The sequence below is a fragment of the Theropithecus gelada genome, chromosome 4, assembly GCF_003255815.1.
Source record: "Theropithecus gelada isolate Dixy chromosome 4, Tgel_1.0, whole genome shotgun sequence".
In the NCBI taxonomy this organism is placed as follows: Eukaryota; Metazoa; Chordata; class Mammalia; order Primates; family Cercopithecidae; genus Theropithecus; species Theropithecus gelada.
Window position 1 is genome coordinate 54,241,284 of NC_037671.1, and position 27,797 is coordinate 54,269,080.

Below are 27,797 nucleotides of genomic sequence, written 5' to 3' on the forward strand. Positions count from 1 at the left end.
CAAGAACAGAAAACCAAACACCGCATGTTCTCACTCATAGGTGGGAACTGAACAATGAGATCACTTGGACTCAGGAAGGGGAACATCACACACCGGGGCCTATCATGGGGAGGGGGAGGGATTGCATTGGGAGTTATACGTGATGTAAATGACGAGTTGATGGGTGCAGCACACCAACATGGCACAAGTATACATATGTAACAAACCTGCACGTTATGCACATGTACCCTACAACTTAAAGTATAATAATAATAAATAAATTTTAAAAAAAAGAAGAAAAAGAAAAGAACAAATAAAATTGAGGACAAGAAAAAAAAAGAAAAGAAAAAGAAAATACAGAAATGACTGGTATCATCGCCCACTGCCATCAGAATTTTTCTACTGACCACTAAAAAGCAACCACAGAAACCCCCATTTCTTCCCTGCAGATGTTAGCAAGAAGAGAGTTGGCTCCAGTTCTGCTATCACAGCACACGTTTCCATGTGGAGGAGCAGCCTTTGATCTAGCTGATGTATAACGATGCTTCTGGTCTGCCATCTCCCCAGATGGTGATACAAGAGAGGCAGTCAGGCCACCAAACAGCCTTACCCTCCTTGAGGGTGGGGAGGGGTACAGAAGCAAGACTACCTTCAGGCATGTTGGGGACAGAAAGCGGAATCTACAAAACCTGATGAAAACCTTTGAGGACAGTGTGACTCGGTGGACTAATACCCTGAAGTTAAATGAATAAGAGCAATATACAATTGTGATATAAAATATACAATATCTGGAAACAAACTTCACAAGAAAAAAATTTAAGAAGGTAAAAAAATTGAAAAATAATCTTTGAAATACTGTTGAATAACTTAATGGATGGATTAAAACTTACATAAGAAAACTAAAATAAATGGATCGAAAGAATGAACACCATAAAGGTGACATATCTTTATAAATTAAAGCATCAATGCAATTTCAATAGACATATAAATAGAATTTGTACTTAAATTAGACAAGCTGATTCTTAAGTTTAATGAAAAATAAACAAGAATAGCCAGAAAACAAAATTTCAAAAAGAAGTGTAAAGAGGTCTTCTGCCAGACATTGAAATATCTTATATAGTAACTATGGTATCAACTATATGGTAAAATAAAATATAGTCCAGAAAGAAACGCAGATCAATATGAGGCTATAGGGTAGGATACAAGTGACATTTCACATAAGTGCAAAGTAAATTATTTATTCAGTAAATAAAATGAGTAAATATCACTGAAAAAAACTAAATCTGAATTTCTACCTTATATACTTCACCAAAATAAATTCCCAATTTATCAAATATTTGAATATTAAAAAGTTTTTTAACTAGAAGGAAACATGGCAGAATTTTTATTTTCCTATAATTTCAGAGCTGCAAAGTCTGTACTAAGTATTTTACAAATCCTAAAGCCATAAAAGGAAGACATCTTTTATTATAAAAAATTAAAAATATTTATGAATTGCCAAAATAAAAAACAAAGAGAGAAATGATAATAAAGGGCAAATATCCTTAATACATAAAATGCTCTTTAAAATCAGTAAGAAAGAACAATACTGCATTAGAAAAAAATGGGCTAAAGAGATAAACAGACATTTCACTGAAAAGGAAACACAATGCCCCTAAACAGATGAAAAGATATTCAATTTCTGTCTCAATAAAATAAATGCAAATTAAAACTACAATGAAATATTCTTTTTCTCCTACAAAACAGGTAAATGTCAAAAAGGTTGGGAACACACCATGTTAGTAAAATGTGGTAAATAAACACTCATATGCATTGCTGCATAGGCAATAAATTATGCAACCTCTAAAGAGAATATTTTGATATTTACCAAAATTTTTAATGCACATAACCTCTTGATCCAGCAATTCAACTTCTAAGAATTTATGCTACTAATCTTTCTGCACATGTACAAAATGGGACAACTCTATATACTAAATAATAAAGTTGAACCCCGTTTAGGGCTGAATTATGTCTCCTGCATCCCCATCAAAATTTATGTTATTACCCTAGCTCCCAATAACACCAAACACGACCTTATTCAGAAATGGGATCTTAGCAGATGTAATTAAACTAAGATGAGGTCATACTAAAAAAAGATAAGCCCCTAATCCAATATGACTGGTGTCTTTATAAAAAGGGGAATTTGAGCCAGGCGCGGTGTCTCACGCCTGTAATCCCAGCACTTTGGGAGGCTGAGACAGGCGAATCACGAGGTCAGGAGTTCGAGACCAGCCTGGCCAGTATGGTGAAACCCCGTCTCTACTAAAATTACAAAAAATTAGCTGAGCATGGGGGTGTGCACCTGTAGTCCCAGCTACTCAGGAGGCTGAGGCAGGAGAAGTGCTTGAATCTGGCAGGCAAATGTTGCAGTGAGCTGAGATCACACCACTGCACTCCAGCCTGGGTGACAGAATGCGACTCAGTCTCAAAAAAAATAAAAAATAAAAAATAAAAGGTTTGGTGTAGGGGTGCAAGGGGGAAATTTGGACACAAACAAGACACAGAGATAATACCGTGTGAAGATGAAGCAGAGACTGGGGCGGTGTTCTATCAGCCAAGGAACACCAAAGATTGCCTGTAAGACACCAGAAGTTAAGAGAGACATGGAACAGAGTGTTCCTTAAAGTTTGGTTCAGAAGGAACCAACACTCCTGACACCTTCATCTCAGACTTCTGGCCCCCAGAATTGTGGGACAATAAATTTTTGTTGTTGAAAACACCCAGTTTGTGGTACCTGATTGCAGCAGCCCTAGCAAGCTAATACAGATCCCTACCTCATACCATGTACAAAAATTAACTCGAAATGAATCAGGTACCTACATATAACAGCCAAAACTATAAAACTCGCAGAGGAAAATATGGGCATAAATCTTTGTGACATTGGATCAGGCAATAGTTTCTTAGATATGACACCAAAAGCACAAGCAATAACAATAAATATAAACTGGACTTCATCAAAATTTAAATTGTGTGCTTCAAATAGCACTATTAAAAAAAGTGAAAAGGCAACTCACACAATGGGAAAAAATATCTGCAAATTATTTATCTGATAAGTGATTAGTATCCAAAATACTTTAAGAACTTACACCTCAACAATAAAATGACAAATAACTCAATTTAAAAATTGGCAAGATTTGAATAAGCATTTCTACAAAAATGTATAAATGACCAATAAGGACATGAAAAGATACTCAACATCTTTAGTCATTAGGAAAATCAAAACCACAATGAGGTATCATCCTATGCCCATTAAGATGGCTACTATGAAAAAAATAATAATAATAACAAGTACTGGTGAGGGTATGGAGATATTGTGACATGGTTTGGCTCTGCGTCCTCATCCAAATATCGTATCAAATTATAATTCCTGATGTTGGGGGAGGGTCCTGGTGTGAGATGATTGGATCATGAGGGAAAATTTCCCCCTTCCTGTTCTAGTGATAGTGAGTGAAATCTCATAAAACCTGGTTGTTTAAAAGTGCATAGCATATCCCTCTCTGCTCTCTCTCTCCTGTCACCATGTGAAGATGTGCTTGCTTCCCCTTCACCTTCTGCTATGATTGTAAGTTTCCTGAGGCCTCCCCAGTCAAGCCTCCTGTACAGCCTGCTGAACTGTGAGTCAATCATACCTCTTTTCTTTATAAACTTTCCAGTCTCAGGTAGTTCTTTATAGCAGTGTAAGAATGGACTAATACACATTGAAACCCTCTTATATTGCTAGTAGTAATGTAAAATTATGCAGCCATTTTGGAAACAGTTTGGCAATTCTTTAAGAAGTTAAACATGGAGTTACCATATGACCCAGCAATTCCATTTTTAGGTGTATACCCAAAAGAACTGAAAGCATATATTCATGCAAATCCTTGTACACAAATATTCATAGCAGCCTTAGTCATAAGAACCAAAAAGTGGAAACAATGCAAAGGTACATGATGAGATGAATGGAAAACAAAATAAGGTATACCCATACCATGTAATATTATTTAGTTGTAAAATTGAATAAAGTAATGTTATATGTTACAACATACATGAACCTTAAAAATATCATGCCAAGTAGAGAAGCCAGATGTAAAAGGTTACATGTTGCATTACTTTATTTATATTAAATGTCTATACAAATTCACTTAGACAGAAAATAGATCTGTGGTTACCAGGGATAGGGAAAAGGGAGGAACAGTGAGTGACTACTAATGTATACAGGTTCCTTCCCAAGATGTTGAAAATGTTGTTGAATCAGGTGGTGATGAGGTATACAACTTTGTGAATATACTGAAGACTGCTGAGTTTACACTTTTTAAAAATGATATGGGAATTATATCTCAATTTTTTAAGTAAAAAAAGAGATCCTCAGGGTAAAGAAAAGAATAAAATATCTCTACCTATTTCTAAGGTACACTACCCTAGGCCAAGCCAACATTCTCTCTCCCCTGGATGTCTGTCATACCCTCCTAACTGGTCTTGCTGGTTCCATCTTTGCCTCCCTACCATGAGTTCTCACACAGCAGCCTAAGTCAGATCATGTCACTTCACTTGAAATCCTCCAATGGCCACCATCTCACTCAGAATAAAAGCTGAGTAAGCTGAGGGCCATTCAAATTCCCCAAGGTCATATAACCTGCTTTGGGTCGTCTTCTACTACTCTCCCCTCACTCAATCTACTCCAGCCATGGCAACCTCCATGGCATTCTGGAACAAGCCAAGCCCACTTTGACCCCAGACTTTTTGTTCCTTGATGTTCCTTCTGACTTGAACTGTCTTTCCCAAGATTTCCCCAGAATTCATTCCTTCATTTCTCCCATATCTCCCTTCTCTAAGGCCACTCATGTCATTCCTCCAGTGCCAATAACCATCCCATCACAACCATCCATTCCATCCCTCTTCATCCCCTTCCCTTCTTGATTTTTATCCTACACACTTACCATCACTGCCCCAAGAACAGAGCCTTTGTTTTTATTTACTGTACCCCCAGCATTAATAATGCCTGGTAATAAAAGCTAAATGCATTGTCATTATGATTATTGTTGATGGTAACAATTAAAGGTTGAAGAGGTGATGATATCTTGCCATTCTCATTTGAAAGTTTAGACTACGGCCACACAAGGGTCCGTACCTTAAAAGAAGACAATGCTATCTCAGCACAAAAATGAATGAAGAAAGTATGTAAAGCAAAGCCAAGATTTTCTTCAAAAAAATTCTTTCCAGGGTTTTGCTTCTGTAAACGGGCAGGTGATGATTTATCGCATTACTGTATCCATTCATTACATATGCAAATATTCTGTAAATTTCTTGCTGGTAAGCCCCAGCCTGGTTCTCTTTAAATCCCCTAGAGCATCACTTCTCAAACTGTACTCTTCATAGAGATTGCCTGAGGACATGTTAAAACACAGATGGATTCAGAAGGTCTGGCGTGGAGCCTGAGACTCTGCATCTCTAACAAGTTCATGGGTATTACAGATACTGCTTGCCCAGGATCACACTTTAAGGACCAAGGTCTTCAGCACCTCACACAGGGCTCTACGGGATGGCCCAATCAGTGTTGAGTGAGTGAGTAGTGATTAACTCATAGGTGGCAGGGCAAAGGAAGAGTTAATAGAAAAAGTTTAAATCCAATAATAAGGAAAGCAGCTGCTACAGCCTCTCTCTCTCTCCCCCTCTCCCTTTCCCCATAGTCTTAATAAAAGATAATTTGTACCCGCTTGGCATATCCCTGCTCAGAGTTTTCCATCTTTTGCTAAAATAATGTACAATCCTCCTAGAAATTCCTTCAAAAAACAGCATGTTCTGATAGGGTAACCAACTCATTCCAATTTTCCTGGGACCAAGTTTTAGCACTAAGAGTTCTGCATCCTAGTTTTAAAACTGAGTCTTGTGTCCTGGAAACCCCCTCAGTCCCAAGAAAACTGGGAAAGTTAGCCACCCTACCTGTGTAAAGCACTTTGTCTAGAGGAAACAAAGATGACCGAGTCACCTGTTTGCCTTAAGGTGGAGGGAGCTAAAGAAGGTATGTGTGGGCTGAACAGCAAAGGTAACTCTGAAAGAAGATCAAAGCCCCTTATAAATCTATAGAGAAAACTACACTATGCCCTACACTCAAACCAATAATTATTGGGTTAATACAGAATATGATCTTTCACTCTGAGCTCCATATATCATCTGACTTTCCTTAAATCATGGAGAAATAAGTGCAAGTTATGCTTGCTCTGTTTTATGTGCAGAAACAAGGTGGGGTGGGCCTCATAATTCACTCTTCTAGGCAAAATAGGGTCAGAAAAAAAATCTGTTCTTTTGAACAATGAGTTTGTGGCCAAACCACATTGCTTTTAAATATGTTCTAAGCTGCAGTCCTCTGGACTCCAGAATAAACCATGACAAAAATCCAAAGCATTAAGGAAAAGGGTTTTATGCTCTAATGTTTATTCGTTAACAAACATAAGCCTCAGTATTCCTGAGATTCTTGCAATCTGGCTGGGTTGTTTTTAACTGGCTGTGTCCCTCAGAAAGCAGAAAGTCATGGAGAAATATTTGATTTTCCACAGAACTAACCCAATTCACAAGGTTATGTTGACAAGACCCACCACCCTCTGTATTGCCCACTAGTCAAATGGGAATCGGTTTTGCATGCTAGCCAAGTATCCCAGTGCGCATCAGTCCACAAACTTATGAAATATCAAACATGTATGAAAGTTATGTAGGACCCAATTACGCCTGACACCACCAGCCAAACTATAATCCTTTATGTGGCAAGTGAGTTCATTTAAGGGCTCAAATGTTTGTTGCTCATTTAGATACTTGTGTCAGTAAACAAAAGACAGTGAATCACAGTGAATATGGAATTCATTACACAGCAGGACTAGATTCCTACCAGCAAGAACACTAGCTTCAGAGAGTCAGACACACTGTGAGACCCTCCCCAGATTACCAATATCCGCAGCTGTGGAAGGCTCCACCGTATCCAGTCTAGGTTCCACATTTAGGAAGAGGTCTTCTCCAGTGGCACTAATGGCAAGACCAGAGGGCCTCACCAACATCAAGATCCGATGCACTCCAACAGGCAGCAAATCTATCTGACAGACTACATTGGTCTGGTTTGAGAAGATAACTTTGCAATTCATTTTATTCACTGTAACCTGCAAGAACTGGGAGTCACCAGAGAAACCAGTTCCGGTAATATAAATCATTAGGTTGACGTCGCCATCTTAAAGGAGGAAAGAAATTTTAAAAAAACAAACAAACAAAATAATCTCTCAGTGATATTACTTCATTTAAGAGGCCTCACTATCATCAAATGCTCATTCTCTCCTCCAATCCCCTCCCAAAATTCAAGGAGCTGAATGCTGATTTAAATATTGGCCATCTGTATTTATTATTGTAGTACACAGCCCCGATCTTAAATTTTCTCCAGCTAGTGAGAAGAGATCACTGATCAATTTTTTAAAAGAACATAGTATTTCAAAATAAAGGACAAAGACAATAAAACATTTTTAGTCATCAAAAGTCTACTTCTCCCCATTTCAAATCATGACCATTTACCTTAGATAGACCAAAACATAACACTTTCTGCTGCATCAGTCAACCTCTGCCTAATGAACTAATGTATCTTCTACCCACCCATCACCAGCTACATGGCCTCTAACAAAATCACTGCAAGTCTCAGGTTTATACCCATCTCAGAGCCAAGTCACAAATCATACCAACAGAGTACCACACAGAATGGACACAGGGAGTTGACCCTTGGAGGTACTGGAAAGAGCAGGAACCTGGGCAATGAGCTGGTACGTCATTCACTCGCACAACCACCTGAAAAAAGGCAAAATTTCTTTTCAATTTTATGCATTTCATATCTGCTAGGGTATTCATAAAGTATCTGTGAAGCGCTCCCAAGCTGAAATGTGTTCATGATTCGCTTATTCTTATTCTTTTTTTTTTCTATTTTCCCAGTAATTAATCTTAAATTGCAATGAATGGTTCAAAACACATGAAGCTTTCTTAAAATGATGGTGGACATGCTGAAACCCATTTCTGTAATTAAATGTGCGAAATATTGAGTAAATTTTCTCTCTGTCATATAGAAGTAAATTTCACATGCTTAAACTGCATAAGGATTTCTCATCACTCTGTATTTCCAACCAGGTACCTACCTTATGTGACAAGCCCTTTATTTGCTACTAAAGACCAACAAATTCAGTGTGTTCCTTCCACCATCACTATGTGAATATATAACTAAAGACTAGAGTGTATTTGGATACTTTAGTTGGGGTCTCTTTTGTCACAGAATGGTAGATTCCCAAAGAGAGACTATATATATTTCCCTTTCACTGGAACTAATGTTAATCTAATAGAACTCAAAAACTACTTGGAAGTGAGAAAGGTAAAAAAGATATGACTCTGCTGATTCTCTATGTATAAAAAATGCATTATTAGCATACAGATTATATTTATGACAGTGTTTCTTTATTAAGGGAAGAGGTATTGGCATGGCATGGACAATAAAGAACACTTCAATTTTATCTATTCTGTTTCATTTTTTCCATAAAGACAAAAATTATAAATATATCAAAATGTTGACAATGTCAATTTTCAGTTTGGGTACCCAGGTGTTGATATTATTCTTTATTGCTTTTGTATTTTAAAACTTTATCAAATGGAAAGCAGATGACCTATAACAGAAATATGGGAAGATAGGAAAAAAATAAAAGGACATTTTAAAGACAAAAAGAATGACCTAGCTCATTTACTTTTTGATACCTCGGATAGAAGCATAAATCATATTTAGCTAGAGAGATTCTCAAATTTTTGCACCATAACAGTAGTATCAACAATTATAATAGAATATTGTGGTTACAAGGCATTTATATTTTCAGGGAAATGTACATACCCTGTGGGGGTACAAAAAGGACAGCCATAAGTACCCCTGTTTTACACAGTGGCAAAATGACCCTTAGGAGCTAACTCAATGGGTCCATGATACAAATCAGTGAGGAGCTGAGTTAGACTTGAAACTGGAGCTTGCACTTAGGATGGCCCATTCACTCTCACCTGACTATGCTGGTTGGCAGTAGCCAACATGTCTCCAAATATGGGTCCAAGAAAAACTCCACCATCATATACCACACGCATGGCTGCAGCAGGATTCACTCCAGTAAGGTTTTCATCAGAGACCTGAGATGGTTACATTTCTGGTAAATTCTGTCATGGAACCAAAATCTAATCTTGTCTAATCAAATAATAAAGGGTCTTTTCACATTGTGTTTCAGATAATCAGATAGCTAGAAAGTGAAAGTAGAGTGACAGAATTGAAATATAGAAACATAACAGTAAATAATGGCTAAGGAAAGCCCCAGTAGATTAGAGAAATATTCATTTGCGAATCGATTGCCAAAAGAGGTACAATAAACCATCTTCTAAGTCTTGAGATACCTTGCTTCTCCATGTTTTTCCATTTTATATGTTTGCAATCCAAATTATTAAAATAAAGTGGAAAGAAACAGTGCCATGAGATAAAAGCAAGGTCTCCCATTCTTCCTCTATCTCCTTTCTAGAATTTCGATTGAAAATCAGATAACCCACACCACCATACAACCAGGAAAAAATTTTCATCTTGGGCTTCTTTTTGTAATAACCAAATGCTAGATGATCATTAGATTATTTTTTAAAACCCTAAATATGCAAGAGCATCTGGTTTTGTCATTACACAAAGACAGCAAATTCTTTTCTAAACTTCCTTCTGCTATGCCATCTGCTTCCACGATCATCTAAGTCAATCACATCTGCTTAAATTATCCAATAACAGATGTAGAATTATTGCATGGTGGACACTGACCAACAACTTCACTACCTACAGTGAGTTAGGAAGGGAGACGTTGGGTTTAAATTGCTTTTTCAGGGATATGAGATACAAAATATGTGTTGAAAACTTCCAGAAAGAAAGATCATAGAATCCCTTTACTCGAATATTCCAACAAAATTAATAATTCATGACTGTTTCCATTTGTGTAATTCTTTTTTTTTTTTTGCAGAATTTCTCCAGGGCAGCAAATCCATACCACTAAAAGGGATACTATACATACCCTGATAAAATTGGGCAAATCCCCAATCTGAGTGGACCAGGACAAGGTCCACACGCGTTCGTAGCAAGTGTATAGATCCTCCTTCACAGAGAAGTCACTGGCATTAAGGTACCTGGATGTGAAGTCATCAGCATTATTCTGTAAGAGCTGGTGAAGGTGATGAGCAGAAATTTGTACAGGGACTTCTGTGAGAGAAGGTTTTGATGCAGAAAACACAGACACTAATTAATCCACCTTACTGGGTTTCATCATCAAGGATAACACAACACATACCAGGATGCCTATCAAATTTTCAGGAGACCCTTCTGTCAAAATGGAACTTCAGTAGAATCCCCAGCCCTAATTAAACCGTTTTTTCCTAAGATAAAGACAAGTAGATACCCACTTTTTATATTACACTATCTTTCATTCATACCATATCACATAGCAATCAGAGAGCACAGCCATGTCAGATAAAATCATCTCAACTGTCAACTCGAAATGTAAACTCCACACACCCTTGAATGCCTGAATGTCTAATTAAATATTAGATCTTCCCCGGAAAAATTTAGCTGGCCCTGTGAACAGAGAAAAGTTGGCCACTTTTCACAGGGAGTGAGGGAGGCATACAGCAGCTGACACCCATAAAAACTTGGCCAGCCCAGCTGAGGAATGTTGGCATTTAACTTCAGTCTCTCTATTAGAATTTTCTTTAAGCCCAACCACCTGCTTCCCCATTCCATGTGCCCACAGAGGAATAACAGGTCTCTGTGTTTGAACCCTGCTTTGTGCTCTACCAGAAGTTCCCATTTCTTTAGCTGCTCCCAGCAGCCCTGTGAGGTGAATCATTGGGTACCCTAATGCCTACTTTAGGGATGAAGAAAATGAAACCCAACCATAGCTTGCCAATGCAGAAAGACAGGTTTACATGAAAACCCAGGTTGCCTTCTACTTACTCAACAGCATTTCTCTTGAATTCCCCACTGCCCTGAAGGGTTAATAAAATATCACTGCGTTTCTAAATTGCTAACAAAATTCTTATCCTTTTACAAAACATGTTTCTACATTTATACAGAGTTTCAGATCCATCACCATTCAAGAGGCCAGGCCAAGGCTGACTTCCCCAGTTGTTTTGCAGGTGGTGATCTGAGGATCATCAGTGATATAAATCAGTAGCAGGAAGTCTCTACGGATGAGCTGTCATCCATGAGAAGTAAAATCAAATATAAATAGCACAGTAATGGGCCTCACAGAGGCAGGACATGGTTGATGTTTATTCCCCCATTTACCAGAATCAACACCTAGGGATCTTTGACTTCTCCTGAGTCACCCTATTATAATAAAAACACCACTCTGTTTGTCCCACCCAAGAGGTCCTGCGCAGGCCTAGGGACTTTCTGCTTGGGAGGACAGAAGACTTTGGGACCATGTTCCAACTTTTATACAGCCCCTCTCAAGTTCTACTGAGCCTTGCTTCTGATTCCCCACGTTTCTACCAAATAAGTAATGTATCATTATCACCTCTAATCCTTGCTCTTTGTGCGTTGTATGTATTCTTGAAGATTTACAAACACTCCTCTAATTGCATCTGAAAGTTCTTTCTACATTTGTTGGGACCACTAAAATCCTCCATAGTATATGGTGTCACCATTAAGTTTAACTCTGATGGACCATGGCTATCATGTATCTTGGTCTATAAAACTCTAGAAACAAGAGGACTGACCCAAGAATCAAATACATGGGTTCACAACTGGACCCTGTCATCAGCTATTTGTATGACCTTTTGACAAGCCTCAGGGTAGTTGGCTGAATGGTGAACCCCCGAAAAGATGGCCTAATGGCCTAATCCCCGGAAAATATCAACGTTAACTTATAAAGCAAAATAATAAACTGCATATGGCAAAAGATGTAGCTAAGGGTCTTGAGAGGAAAAATCTGTCCTAGATTATCCCCGGTGGACCCTGAATACAATTATGTAATAGGTACCCTTATAAGAGAGAGGCAAAGAAAATTTTGAGATAGAAGAGGAAGAAGCAACGTGACCATAGAGGCGGCGGTTGGAGTGATATGGCCACAGCCAAGACATGCTAGCCACCACCAGAAGCCAGAAGAGGCAGGAGCAAATACTTCACAGGAGTGTGGCCCTGCCCACAACTTGATTTTGGACTTCTGGCTCCAGAACTGGGAGAGAACCATTTTTTGCCGTTTGAAGCCACCAAGTTTGTGGTAACTCCTTATAACAGTCCCAGGAAGCTGATCCACTCAGTTTCCACATCTACACGTCTTCCACATCTACAAAATGTAAAGGTTGGGGTAGCATTAACAGTAAGCCCCTTTCCAAATCTTTCATTTTAAGAATTGTCACTTTCAGACACTGGAAAATAAACAAAATAGCTTTAATACTATCACCTGACAACCTCCCAGGATGTTGTTCCCTTGGGAATGTGAGTGAGCTTATGTGAGTGAGAAGTGTTGCACCCCCAATCGCCCCTTTACCAGAAATCACTGTATTAGGAAGCTGGATGCGAAAGTGTCCTCCTAGAGGTGGACTTGTCCGCTGTTGTCTCTGTGTGGTCGCCAGGACCAGTCCAGATCCCTCTTCTGTTCCTTCAGTGGGCACAGAGCTGTGGCACGTCAGAAACAAAGCATTAACGTCTGGGTTGGGGTGTGCACCTTGGAGGACCTCGTCTGAAGGGTGTCCTGTCTTGCTTAGGCTGCAGCCTTCCACAAAGAGCTAAGGGACCTGAAGAAACTCAGAAAGGGAGTTTTCAGGACCACACGATGTGAGAATCATTTCAGAGTAACTTAATTCACCTCTATCAATTCAGAGTGAAAAATGTTGGCATTTAGAGCCTACCGATATGGTGGGCTTCCTCTCTGCCACTGAAGATGTCTCAACCCTTCATTTTCAGTTGATGGTTTTATTGCTTTTTCCTGCCCAGAGGACCAGGGAACAAACATTTAGTTAAGGAAAGTAAAGCACGGGTTCAAACTTTCTGCACCTGCCTTTAATACGCCATTGCAACATGCTGTAGGTATGAGAACTCATTTTGGAACGTAGTAGAAAAGATGAGAGTAAAAAACCTATACAGTTATGCATCACTTGACAGTGAGGATACATTTTAAGAAATGCATCCTTAAGCAGTCTCATCATTGTGCAACCATCATACAGTTTACTTACACAAACCTAGATGGTACAGCCTACCACACACCTAGGCTATATGGTATAGCCTGTTGCTTCTAGGCTACAAGCCTGCCGCTGTACTGAATACTGTAGGCAATTGTAACACAATGGTATGTATTTGTGTATCAAAACATATCTAAACATAGAAAAGGTACGGTAAAAATATGGTAGTATAATCTTATAGGACCACCATCATATATTTGGTCCATCACTGACAGATACATTGTTATGTGGTACATGACTGTATATGTAGATATATATGTATATACACAAATATACAGTGTGAATATATATATACACCTATAAATACACGTATACATATACGTACATCAAAGGCAGAGCACTCAATTCTTCCCATTCTACTGAGGTGTAGGTGAAAATTTAAAAGAACAAATTAGATTATACATGTGTTCCAGAAGCTTACAAGTAGCCTGATCCTTAGTTACTGCTTTGTAAACTGTGGCTAGAAATCGTTATTACAAAGCAATGCTTATGGGGCTCTTGTGCCATCTGGTGGTGAGTTCTTAGAAATAGCTATTTTTCTTCTCTAGATATTTCACTTCAAAGAATTTCAACAAGATTAATACATGAGGAATGCAATGAAGGGAACAATAACAACAACAAAAAAAGGCAGTGGTGATGTGAACCTCTGAACAGCACAAAATGCCACTATTTTTAAACTAACTAATTCGGAATTAGTTCTCAAAGCGTAGTCCCCAGACCAGCAGAATCAGCATCACCAAGGAACTTATTAAAAATGCAAATTCTCAGGTTTTTCCCCAAACCTACTGAATTAGAAATTCTGACAGTAGGCCCAGTAATTTTAACAATACTTCCAGGTGAATCTGGTGCTGCATTCTCAAGATTGAGAACATTGCTTTAAGCCACAAGACAGGTAGCTTTTCCTGATAAAAGTCTCACCTGTGTCCGCCAAGGCCAACAAGCATTCTTAGGAGAAGGGGCAGGTGTAAAAAAGGCACTCCTTACCGTGCAGTGATGAGCGGGAGCTCCGTGCCACACCCCGCCAGCCAAGAGGTGACACTGTAGACTGGAGGGGATCCCACCACAGACACTGATTCCACCAGATTCCCCCCTGGGCGAGCCGTTCCAGAATCAGCTTGAGAAACTAGAGACCAGTGATCCAATTACTATCAAGTGACTCAAGATAGGAGACTTGCTGTGTGGAAACTCCCAGTTGGAGATGTGAGTTACTCAGATCTCAGCACACACCAAAACCATAGATTCCTACTTATCTGCTGCCATAAAGAACACATGGAGAGGAGGCAGGAGGATAGGCTATTCCGTTTAGCACAAAAAGGAAAATGTGAGGTCCTGATTTAAGGAGATGAAGATTGATTCCATAGAAAAGTTCAATAACCCCCCAGCCAGCAAAATGTCACTCCCTATGCTCTTGGAGGCACTCCTACACAGTTAATTTATTGCAGTGTAGCCTGCCACCCTTTCCTCCTTTCCTTCCCATAGCCCCTGGCATCTCTAGGGATGTTCAGGTGATCCTCTTAGGAGCACTACACTCAGAGGCACATACAGGAGCATTTGGGTGTTTATCCACAGTGTGGAGCCAGCACGTGTACAGAAAGAGTGCAAGCTTTAAGAGAGACCACTGGTCAAATCCTGATTTTTTCACTTCTACTGGATTCCCACTCAGCTAATCCACCCACACTCCATTAGACTCAGTTTTCTTACGTGTGAAGTGCGAATTATGACATGCATGATTGATAGTAATCTACCTGACAAGGGGAGTTTAGTGAGATTTAAGATTTAAAATGATCAGCACAATATCAATATCCTTTTAGCCTCCTCCCCAAGACTGGTTACAATGGAGACTTTAAAGAGTTTAAGGGCAACATCTTTGTATAATTCATCCTCTCATGCTTGATGCTTAGCATACGCTAGGCATAGAGTAGGTGGTCAATAAATGATTATTTGTTCAGCTGGGTAAAATCACTGAAGGTTCAGTTCCAGGTTCGGTGATCACTAGATTCTGATCTCCTCCACAGCCCTGCTGTGGGAATTGGGGCAAAATATTCAACTCCTTTTAGCCTTGGTTTCCCCATCCATAGGTGGGGATAATAGGACCAACTCATGGGCTTCTGGAAACTAAATGAAAAATAAATGGAAGCTACCACTATCCAGTGCTAGTGGGAGATAAAAAGAAGTCTCATACAGGACATTAGGCAGGCGAATACCATCAAGTGTAAAACTGAGATCACATAAATGATATACAATTAACTGTGAATTTTGAGCCCCATTGTGTAGTTTCTGTTGCCATTAAATAATTCTGAAAACAGAGCCACTGCCAGCAGGGTTAATGTGACAAAGTGGGAGGCAGACTGTTTCATGCATGCCACCACCATCTTCCCTCTTGTCTCCGCCCTCTCCCTTCCTGCTCCCACCTCACCACACCCCTGGATGATTCCAGATACACAGAGAATTTGGTGGCAAAGAGGTGAGGGCAGTAAGAAAAGGTTCTGAATCCTTGGCTTCAAGTGTTTGGAGAGGCAGAATGGCATTAAAGGAAGAGAAAAGAAAAACTGAACAGCACCTATTATCCAGTCCTGAGTTTTCCAACCAGTGGGCTCCAGTGTATGAAATATTGATTCCCTCAGCCTTCTGGAAATTGAGGCAGCACTTGGGGTCACCAAAGACCCCCTAGCCAGTTGTCTTGAGCACCAAAAAATTCAGATAGTCACCTAGCACGTCGCTTGAGTCGTGTCATTTTCTAAGTGTGCCAGAGCACGAACAGGTTTGGAACAATAAGCAATGACCCAGATGTCCCCAAAACACTTAAACTATGGAAACAGAGGAGAGATGGGATTTCGATGAGAATCGAAGACGATGTAATTTCAAGGCTGATAAAGAGTCCTCTTGCCACCCATCCCCAAGTTCCCCTGCCTTCAGTACTGCAATGTTTAGGCAAAAGACTGAAAAGTTGTACATTTTCTAAATCAAAATGTAAATGAAGGTATCATCTTTTTCTTCTTGGAGAGGGAAAGAAACTATAAGAAGTAGGCTAGCTGAGTCCCAAAGCCACAAGGAATTTGACAGAGAAGGAAACATGAGCAAAAGTTGGAAGCCTGAAGACACTGAGGGCAAACTGCACGATTCTGCCTTGGCTGTGGGTACATATCACAAACGGCCACCTCAGCAGGGCCCTGGACTAGCGGGCAAGAGCTAGGTGAGACCACTGTGCCCAAGAGTGGTCAAGGGAAACTTCGGGAAGGAAAAGCCAGGCCTGATCGCTAAATAATGAGTCTGGAGAGACAGAAAGGACAAGGGCCTTCTCTCTGAAGAAGGTGATTACCTTCCAACTCTCACTGCAGCTGTCTTGAAGGTTGTAGATCAGACTCTTAGCCCATTTATAGGGACAGACACTGCTGTGTTCCTTCTAGCACCTGGTATGACATATTAACTCATGGAGAGGTGGAGAAATCCTGCTAGCCTAATGAATGATAATAATAATAACAATAATTGCTTATATTTATTAGGCACCTTCTACGGACAAGGCCAGTAAGGAGTGCTTTATATTAAACTTTATCTTCACAGTAATCTAATGAAGCAGAGTCCTTATTATACCCATTTTACAGATGAAGAAACCAAGACTTCCCAGCAAGAAAGTGGGAAAACTGGAATAAGAGTACAGACACCAGAAGCAAAAGCAAATAGTGGGAAAAATAGGAAAGAAGAGGGACTAGAGACATAGAACCAAAGGCACACAATCCCAGCCCCATCTGTTTTCTAGAGCCAACGCAGGCAAAAAGGAGGATCACCTGTTCTCTCCTCATTAAAAAAACAGTAACCCCTAGCAGGAAAGTTTGAGGTAGGCATTTGATAGGCTTGTGGAGGAGAGAGAATTTGCTGATTACCTGTTACGTTTGTGTCTGCAATAATAATTTCATCCACATAGAACAGGCCCGTCTCCTGCACCAGAGGGACAAGGTCAATCTGATGAACCAGCACTGGGGAGTTTGCCGGAGGGGGCTGGAGATCCCCGGAGCAACGCACACAAGTCTCCCAGAGGTCAGTGCAATGGAACTGCCAGCTGAAAAACAGCGTGGAGTGGAACTGGGCTCTCAGCGAGCACTTGCAGTCCTCTCCCGTTAGAGCCCTTGTTCCCAAACCTGGGGGGTCTGCAGGCTATGCAGCCAGGAGACAGACCCCATGAGCCCCTGCACCTAAGCAGTCCTGGGTGCCATGGGTACAAACATCCCACCCAAGATGGGCTCAGCTCAGCCTCGGATATAACACCAGGAGTCACCTTTTAAGTCAATCATTCATCCATGACATGCAATGTCAGCAGCATTTTCAAATTACAGTTTAACTGTGTGTCTTAAGCAAATTATAATGTTAGGCTATAGCCACAGAGAAGATTGAGACTTCTGGACATTACCAGTTTCATTTAGGTTTAAGACCATTTACAAGACCCATGAGAATTATGTGGAAAGCACTGAATCAAGGGATCAAGACGGCTGAATTTTATTCCAGGGTCACTAGCTGAATGAATTTTGATGAATCACAAATTCTTGGGGCCCCAAATTTCCTCCACCTGTCATGTCAAAGAATGTTCTCTAAGGTTCCCCCAACTTCGCTGTTCTACGATTCTACTCCTATGAGAAATGTCAGACTCCCTCTAGGGAGTAGTAAATTCTTAACAACTAACTGCTCTCGAGTCAAACTTTTTTTGTCAAATAAAATATATTCAAATCCCCAAATTAGTATACGAGGCCCAAATATAAGACCATTAGTGCCTCAGGTGGGTCACTGTCCCGAAGAGAGCGAATCCTCCCAGCTGACCAAATTCCCACCACGCCTCCCCACCGATTAGCTACCTCTTGGGGCTGGTCCTCGTGAGACTCCAGTCACAGGTGGTGTTCTTTACCATGTTTTGAAAGCCGATTGTGAAGGACACAGTCATCTTCAGGATCTTGTTCATGTGGCCTTTGTACGCAAGACACAGCTATGGACACCAAATAAGTCCTTCAGTACTATTAGTGCAAAAAGCAGTCATTCAAACAATATGTAGTGAGGAGCCCATATCCCTAGAACCCTGCCATAGGCTCTGAGAGAGTCAGTCCAGTTCCCGCCCTTCCAGAGCTTACTAGTGTAGCCAGAGAGACAAATAACTTAAATTGTTATTTACCTACCTAAATAAAACTGGGGAAAAATACAAATAAATACTTTTTCTGAGGCCAAAAAAAAAACCCACACACGTCATTAAACAGAGAGTTTTTAAATGCTTAGCACTGTGCTCAGCAGTGAGGATTTTAGAATATCTCACTTAAGAAAACCCCTGTTCTAACCCAATTACCTGTGCAACCTCAAGCAAGTAACTCAACCTCTCTGAGCCTCAGTTCCTCAGCTCTAACTCCCCAGCATCCTTGGTTTCTAACTCAGTTAGAGACAAAGCTATTGGCACAAGAAGACTTTAGAGCAGGAGTTTTCAACCTGCTATCAATATTTTAGGCGCTATTCTGTGCATTATAGGATGTTCAACAGCTTCCCTGGCCTCCATCCACCAGATGCTGATAGCGCTTCCCCAGTTGAGACCACCAAAACTGTCTCCATGCATTGCCAACTCTTCCCTGGGGGGCAAAATCACCTCCATTGGGCGCCCCTGCAGAAGAGATGAGGCTGAAGAAGGGAGGAGCTCAAGCATGAACCATTTAGCCCCAACTCCCACAGCAGCCCGACTAGGAAAAGACTACAAACGACTGCCATGAGCTCCACCACTCCAGCAAAACTCACTCCGGTTCCCAAAGGGCAAATCAGCTGCACTTCTTTTACAAGGGTGGTGGAGCTATCGAAGCAAAGGATGTAAGAGGTATTTGAGAAATGCATCAGACAATTCAATCCATCAATAATAACAACAGCTAGAGGAAAAATAATTAGCCTTCACTGGGTCCTAACTGTGCAGGCACTTTACTACATTATCTCATTTAATCTATACCACAGTCCTGAGAGATAGACCACATTACTGTCCATTTTACAGATAAGTAAATGAAGGCAAACTGTACTTAAGACAGACATGGAAGGCACATTGGGTGTGAAATCAGGATTTAAAACCAGATTGTCCAATGACACAGTCTGCACTCTTAGAGATCAAAGAAAATATTGTAGCGAATAAAACCTTTCAGGGTCTCACAGCTAATACAAAGGCATTTCCATGTAACAACACACAAGTGGGGACCAGTGGTGTCTGTTCATACCTGAAACAGCAGTCGAGAGACCTAGAACATCAGCCTGAAACACCTTGGGCAGATCACAGCAATCACTCCTTTGTGCTTCTGAGTTTTCAGTCTCGAATCCACAGAGCAATACCAATCCCTACCCACCTGACCCAGAAGCACAAGGGCTGCTACTCACATGTGTATACTGATCTAGCCGATAGCCCTTCTGGGCAGCCGGGGGAGTTACGACAAGGTGTTGAGGCTGACGGAGGCTGAACCTGCCGCAGAAGGGTTCCGTCCCACTGGTGAGGTCCCCATCAGAGTTGGAAATTTCTAGGCCTGGATGCAGTTCAGATAAAATAGAAAGACAGGCATAGATGTTAAACAAGACAGAGCTTCCTGACATGTGTGCATGAGGATTTTAGAGTATCTCACTTAAGAAAACCCCTGTTCTAACCCAATTACCCATGCAACCTTGAGTAACTCAACCTCTTTGAGCCTCAGTTCCTAACTCTAACTCCCCAGCATCCTTGGTTTCTAACTCAGTTAGGGGCAAAGTTGTTGGCACAAGAAGACTTTAGAACAGGAGTTTTCAACCTCAGCACTATTACTATTTTAGGGGCTGGATAATTCTTTGTTGTAGGGGGCTGTCCTGTTCACCATGATATGGGCTCCTCAGCCCTGGGAGAGCTGGCCACAGCATGAGTGGTCAGCACCCCTGGCTTGAAGGCTCCAGCGATAAGAAACTCATTCTGTGTTCCCTGGAGCCTTGAAAATCCTTTAGCATTTTCTCTGTGTAGCGGGATATGAAAAACTATTGAGAAGCAAAAAGACAAGGAATATCAAGACGGAAGAGGTGTTCAAAAATAACTAGAATTTAGTTCACCTTAGTAGTAGTTTTAAAAACATACCCTTACATTTTAAGAATTTCTTAAGACCACTTTCTTAATTAGTAATTCCTTTAGATGTAATTTGAAGATTAGTATGGTTTTGGCTAGGTTTGCATGTTTCTCACCTATGTCTTTGACCTTTTCCCAGCATGTGGCATGGGGAGTATAGGAGGGTGCTGCACTCTACCTCACAGCCCAGGAGGAATGCCTTTCCTTTCTATTGACACCCACACTGAGCATCACACTCCCAAGCACAGTGCCAGTCCCTCAGCCACTCAGTGTCCAAATCCAGGTTGCATATTTTTTTTTTACTCTGTTATCACCTTGGAGAGGAAATGGGGATTGTTCTCATTTTATAGAAAGAAAAAAGACCATGATGAAAAAGACAGTCAGAATGTGTGAAGCCAGGGACAGCACCTCCTTCAAATCCAAGCCGGAGAAGGATGTTAGCCCAAAGGGGTTCCAGTTTGCATTTTACTGCAAGTAACTCCTCAATGGTTGTTTGAATCTATTACAAAGGAAAAAATGCCAGAAATTTATATCATGAGCATAAAGACCACCCCCAGTTCTCCCACCCCCATCCCTCATTTTTTTAAGAAGTCTCCCACCAGATGGGCTGTGGCATTTGCAGGGATTGGCTGACTAGAGACATTGTCCCAAGTAAGGAAGAAGTTTCCTCTGCCTGACACATTCAGCACCTAAAAAAGTCAAGAGAGACAAGACTAAATGATGGTGCTAATTAAGCCAGAGAGACAATCTAAGAACACAGGACATTTCCTCCTCAGCTTGTTATTTCCTTCTTATTATAATTTTAACTTTTTGATGCCCTACCATTCAGAAATCTCTGGAGAACACAGCATCATTGCCTAATGAGAACTTTTGTTAGAATAATATAAGTGTCAGTCTCCCTATTTATCTGTGCCCCTTGATAAACAGTATGAGATGTAACAATTGCCACTGAATGTTGCACTTTCAGCCCCTCTCACTCAAGGGTAGCCCAGCAGGCAGAAGCAGCCCCATGGCATGCACCCTCTCTTGGAGGCTTATGCAGTCTCTGCTTTGTTTCCAACACATTCCGTATAGGGCACATTATACTTTTGCTATGGAGTAAGTTCTATGAAGCTTTTTTTTTTTTTTTTTTTTCAAAACAGACTCTCACTCTGTCACCAGGCCAGAATACTTTGGCATGATCTCGGCTCACTGCAACCTCCGACTCCCTGGTTCAAGCAATTCTCCTGCCTCAGCCTCCCACGTAGCTGCCATTACAGGCACGTGCCACCACGCCCAGCTAAATTTTGTATTTTTAGTAGAGAAGGGGTTCATCATGTTGGCCAGGACGGTCTCAATCTCCTGACCTTGTGATCAGCCCGCCTTGGCCTCCCAAAGTGCTGGAATTACAGGCATGAGCCACCATACCCGGCCAGCTTTTAATCTCTTAAATCACTTGTTACTTTCTACTTTGTTCTATGGTTATTTGTGTACATGTTTTACTATTAGACTGTAAGCTTTAGAAGGCAGAGTTCATATTGATTTGTCTTTGTATACCAAAAAGTGAACAACAAAAACTATAATACATAAAAACTGTTCAATGAAAATATGGAGCACAGCTGAGAGACCCAAAGGACATGACCTTTTCAAAGAAGACTTTTAGAGGACCTTGTCTCTTTTCTGGGAAATAAGTTTCTAAAAGAAGACTTACTTGGAACTTAAATTCCTAAAACTAACTCAATGAGTAAGATAATCTCAGGAATAAGACATCACATGTTTGTAAACATCTTCACAATGCTGTTAGACAGATATCCTACTTCTTTGACAGGAAGGTTATAACGACCCCTCAGGTCCCCAGGCTCCCAGTCAGTGCTCCGGCTATGCGGGACTTTATTCCTTCCAGAGTTCAGCTCCATGCGACTGGGAAGACACACAGACCTGTACTTCTGGAAGTCTCTGGGCTCGGGCTCGGATCTGGTGCTTCTCCCGGAGGTAAGTAGTGACCACATCAGGATTCAGCCAGGTGTTGTGAATCTGGACACCAATCCTCATCCCCCTGCTTGGGGCTATCCCATGATGCTCTGCTTCCAGGTAGTACTTGGCTCCACCCAACAGCTCCAACTTGGGAGTCTTTTGCTGCAAGGTCCCTTCATCTCTATTCTGCTCCCAGGAGTCAAACCAGTCAGCAGTGCCAACGCTGATGGAGGCCACTTTCACCTGTGCCCAAATAAGCATATCATGATCAACACTATGAAGCTTCCAGGCATCTCTTTCTCAAACACTAAGTGTCTGAACTGCTGCTAACAAGAGAGTTTTGAACTGATCTGCCTTTTAACATATTAACCCAGTTACCTCAGCCATGTGGTTATTTACGCTTCTCCAGCTCTCTATCTACCTATCTATCATCTCTTTCAATTGAGTAGTACTCAAATGAGACTAGATGGGCCATGTTCACAGAAGGAACAACCAACCTAAACCCTAGGATTACATGACACTATGGAGAAGGTAGTATTAAGCCCTTCAGAGACCTGGAATGACTTGATCACATCAAAATCTATGACATTTCTCCAACCAACTAGCAAACCAATTTCAGAGAAACCTAGTAATAATTTGAGGAAAATATTGTGATTCTTTGTCAATGGCATAACTGCATTTTGGCTGCTGTTAAAGGCATCTTTTCTTATCCTTCAATGTTGATGGGGAATTCCTACATATAGCTGCCTACATCTCGGCCCAAAATTAGTGGAAAAGGCACACGTTTTGGAGTCAGGTAAATTTAGGGTTGAATCCTGAATGTGCCTTTTTGCTATCCAAGTGGATTGGGCACACAATCTTTCTTTCTTTCTTTTTTTTTTTTTTTTTTTTTTTTTGAGACAAGGTCTCACTCTGTTGCCCAGACTGGAGTGCAGTGGCAGCCACGACTGCCCAAGGCTCAGGTGATCCTCCTGCCTCAGCCCCTCAAGTAGTTGGGACTACAGGCATGCACCACCATGCCTGGCTAATTTTTGTGTATTTAATAGAGACAGGGTTTTATCATGTTGCCCAGGATGGTCTCAAACTCCTGGGCTCAAGTGATCTGCCTGCCTCAGCCTCCCAAAGCACTAGGATTACAGGCATAAGCCACCACGCCTGGCCCACACAATCTTTTTAAGCCTCAATTTCTTCATGTGGAAAAGATACATACACATGTCTTTAGGTATATATGTGTGTATACACACAAACACATACATAATATATATATGCTTATATACATACATTTTGCAGAGATGCAGTGAAAACTAGAGACAAGTTCTGTAAAAGATGTAGCATAACATTTGGCTTACAGTGAGTGCTCAATAAATAGTAGGTTCACATTCAACCAAATTCTTTTTCAACAATTAAAGTTCCTGATCATCCAATGGCATGTTAAAACTATCTGTAAAACAGAGAGCCTTAACTTTGATTCTTTCTTTCTTCATGGGTATAGGACTGGCAACAGAGAAAAGGAAAATAAGAAGACAGTGAATACCTTGGTCCTTGGTTCCTCTGACCAACTGAAATGCAAGGAAGCTTGGCTGTCTGCCTGAATCCAGAAAGTGTAATTATTTGTCTCTGGAGCCACAAAGAACCCACTGAGCCGTGCTCTGTAAAGCGGAAGAACATAGAGTCAAGCAAGAGTAACCAAGGCCTGAATCACTGAACCAACAAATAGCTGCCCTTGTACTTTATCTTCTTTTATGGTAATGAAGAAGAACAACCTGATTCTTATGCCACATGATTGTCCAGAATATTCTAGAAAGAGATATAGTACCTGCCTAGTCTCAATAGCCCAATACGTCTCTACACTGGACACAAATCCCCTTGCTGTTGTGTCATGTTTGGGAAAGTTGTAGCCACAGCACACAGCTATATGGAGACTTAGCTGATAAAACCACCTAACACAGCTATTGCAGGCCCTGGATCATGGTAGAAGCTCAATCTATAGTAAGTATGATTCTTATTATTAGAAATAAAGACAGATTGCTTATCAGAGTTTGCTCTGAGCTTACCAGCAACCACAACACCTGCAAAGAGTATTTTTCTAATTAAAAATATTATGATCCACAGATAAGAGTCAATTCAAAATGTCAAGAATTTCAAATTAAAACCCATCAAATGCAGCTTTGAAGAAGATTACAGGCAATTTCATAAAACATTTTTTAAAAGATCATATTTTTAATATTTAAATTCCAGCAATCTAATATTATAGGCAGACATAGTTAAGGAACTAATTAGACTGCCCAAATAAATACCAAGAATATTTTCTGATATGCTATTTTCTTAAATCTTCAGATGACCAATATAAAGATGTTTTTAAATTTTGCTTTAATGTATATACATTATCTTTATTTTTGAGAGAATTTTATACCTAAAATAGCTTCAAAAATAAGTATTTTAAAGATCCATCAGTATAATTACATAAACTTACCAATAAATAAATAAATATTCTAATTTTTTAATTTAAAATTTTTAGATTTTAAAGAGATTAATGAGAGAGGGAATGGAAAATTAGTTACTACCTGACTTGTGGTTCCTCGAAATGGCAGTTAAAGGGACATACCCTACAAGACCTACTGTAGAAGTCAAAATGTTCTTTTGCCTTTTGGGGTAGGCTGACTCACTCCTTAACACTCCCAAATACACCAAATGTAGCTGAAAGATTTTCCTTTGAACATTATTAAATGGTCATTAAAAACTGTGATAAAGGTGAATTATTAGGTGCTACAATGGACCACAAATTAACTGCCACATTTTTGTTTATTTGTTTCTTTGTTTAAAGACGGAGTCTCACTCTGTTGCCCACACTGGAGTGCAGTGGTGTGATCATGGCTCACTGCAGCCCCTGACTCCTGAGCTCAAACAGTTCTCCACTTCAGCCTCTCAAGTAGCTAGGACTACAGGTGCACACCACCACACCTGGCTAATTTTTTATTTTTTACTTTTTAGAGACAGGGCCTAGTCTCAAACTCCTAGACTCCAGCGATCCTCCTGCCTCAGCCTCCCAAGTAGATAGGATTAAAGACTCAAGCCATAGCATCCAGCCTTAACTGCCACTTTAAAACCATAAACTCATGGTTAAGTACCTAGTAAGCAAGGCTTCAGGAGACACTGCTCACAGATTACCAACCCTACTTGGCTTATTCAATGCCTAAAAATTCTCTAAGCTTTTCATTTCAAATTGAGTTGAAATCTATTAGATTGGTACAAAAATAATTGCAGTGTTTGCCATTACTTTCAATGGTAAAAACCGCAATTACTTTTGCACCAACCTAATAAAATGGTAAAATACTTGGAGGAGGTCACAGACCAGCTGAAATTCACACTAGGAGTCACAGCCATCCTCTCTAAGAAGGATTTCAAAGGGAAAAGAGAGCCATCATTCAGTAAAGGATCCACCCTTCAACATATACACTGAGAACACACTAAGGAAACAGTATGTCTAGACAATTTTCAAGCTTTTATACTTTTAAGCTTACTTTAGAATACTAGAAATTTTGGCTACATCCTTGAAGGGACTAAAAAGACTGAAGGAATTACACACCATTAAACGGAAAATTATAGTCATGACGCCATTACTACTACTGAAAACAATGTCTCACAGAACCCACAAGAGTTTCCTCTGCTCTACAAGGGCCATTGGGTTGACCTTCAGCACTGGAAGGTTGTTCCTACAGTATGCTGCCTAGACTTTGCTCCCTTATGTACCCAAAGGGCATATTCTTGGATCTTTCTTTGGCGTCAACCAGATGTTAGTTTTACCTCTTAACCAGGTACCTAAAGCATGTTTTACCCTGCTATTTTTCAAGTCTCCTGGCTCAGCTCAATATTCTAGTTGATAATCATCTCCAAAACAGATTGTAAACTAAGTTGTGGAAAATACAAATTTTACATATTGATCAAAATTTGTCCCTGCACTAGCATGACCAACGCTGATTGAGAATACGGTCAAACTCTGTTGTTGTTGAATTGGCTGGTGTTATAAATTCCTGGAAATCTCGATGCTTTCCTTATCTGTCTCCTAGCCTCACCTATGTTAGTAAAGATGCTTTTGATGTGGACTCCCACTTTTCCTACAACATACCTGAAAGGTTGTCCTTCCTTTGACCAAAACCCAAATGGAGAACTGGCATTAGGGACAATCTGCCACCTGTACCCTGGGGTGGCTTCAGTCAGTTCCAATCCCTCAACAGCATCTCCAACTTCAAAAAGAAGCCCTCGATTGCCTGTAAGACATGTAGACATCATAAACATCACAGGGCACACCTTCCCAAATTGGGGAACTACTTTATTTCAAATTACAAGGTGAAAGATGACCCAGATGCTACCTGTAAAGGTGAGTCAACCTAGAGTCAGACAGAGTAGTTATATGAAAGGTTCTGTAGTTAATATGAAATACAAATGTTTCAGAAAGCAGTAAACATTCCCTGGCGTAGGAGTTAGCCTTTTTAGCAAGAATGCCTAGAGAAGAGAACCAAGTCCTGGAGAAAATGTGAATGAGCAAACAGAAGCTGAGGCTGAATAAAAGGAGGACAATATGATTGCGTGCTTGTGACGTGGCTTGCCTTTGTGCTTCCCAAAGCCGGAAGTGGGCTTCAGCATCTTTTAAGGCCCAGTTCAGCAGGGAAATTCAATTCTCTAAAGTCCTTTTTTTCCCATAACATTGGCAATCCTTAAGTTTCTCAAGTGTCATGGCCTCAATTTGTAGACCTGCACACAGAGCCAAATATGTGTCATGCTGCTATTATGTGATATTTTAAATGATATCATATTAATTTATATTTTGCATTAAGCAAACTCCGAGGCCAAAGGCACAGGTACAATCAATATTGAATACTAACTTGGGCTAAGGGTAAAACTCTGGAATCACAGCTAGAAGTGTTGCTTTGAGCAAATTCCTTGATGTCCTTGCATCTTCATTTTTTCTCATGCATCAAAATAGGACCAATAATAAAATAGCAAGAATACACTAGGACTAAGGGAAAATATATACTCAAAGAGCCTGGAATACGATAAGTGCTCAATAAAGGTAATTATGGTAATTATTATTTTAAACTAACACTGTTGTTCCTCAATAACTCCTAAAAGGGAGAGGTGGATAAGGAATAAACAGAAAAGTAAGAGCGTATTTTGAAAATATTACTTTAAACCAGGATTTCTAAACCTCAGCACTATTGATATTTTAGGCTGGGTAACTGTTGTGAGGGCGTGTCCTATGCATTGCAGAATGTCTAGCAGCCTTCCTGGCCTCTGCCCACTAGATGTCAGTATCACCACCACCACCACCTCCGGTCTAACAGCCAAACAGGTTTCCACACATTGCTACGTGTGCCCTGAGGGGCAACATTGCCCCTGGTTGAGAACAATTGGTTTCCGTAGTAATTTGCCCAGCTTCTGTGGAAGAAACTTCAAAAGCCCTTCATCAAGGACATCACTAACTGTCAAAACCAGCTGCATTCAGGAAATTATC

General features: G+C 40.4%; 1 protein-coding gene across 1 annotated transcript in view; it reads right to left on the reverse strand.

The window, feature by feature from the left end:
- Nucleotides 1–27,797, reverse strand: part of PKHD1 (PKHD1, fibrocystin/polyductin) — a 469,778-nt gene that overhangs the window by 420,772 nt on the left and 21,209 nt on the right. The window contains 14 exon segments of the mRNA XM_025382975.1: nt 6,938–7,213; nt 7,710–7,815; nt 9,055–9,177; nt 10,086–10,270; nt 12,561–12,688; nt 14,236–14,374; nt 17,133–17,308; nt 18,096–18,223; nt 19,630–19,772; nt 20,741–20,831; nt 20,932–21,021; nt 22,250–22,528; nt 23,820–23,934; nt 26,412–26,553. Coding sequence (XP_025238760.1) covers nt 6,938–7,213; nt 7,710–7,815; nt 9,055–9,177; nt 10,086–10,270; nt 12,561–12,688; nt 14,236–14,374; nt 17,133–17,308; nt 18,096–18,223; nt 19,630–19,772; nt 20,741–20,831; nt 20,932–21,021; nt 22,250–22,528; nt 23,820–23,934; nt 26,412–26,553 — 2,121 coding nt within the window.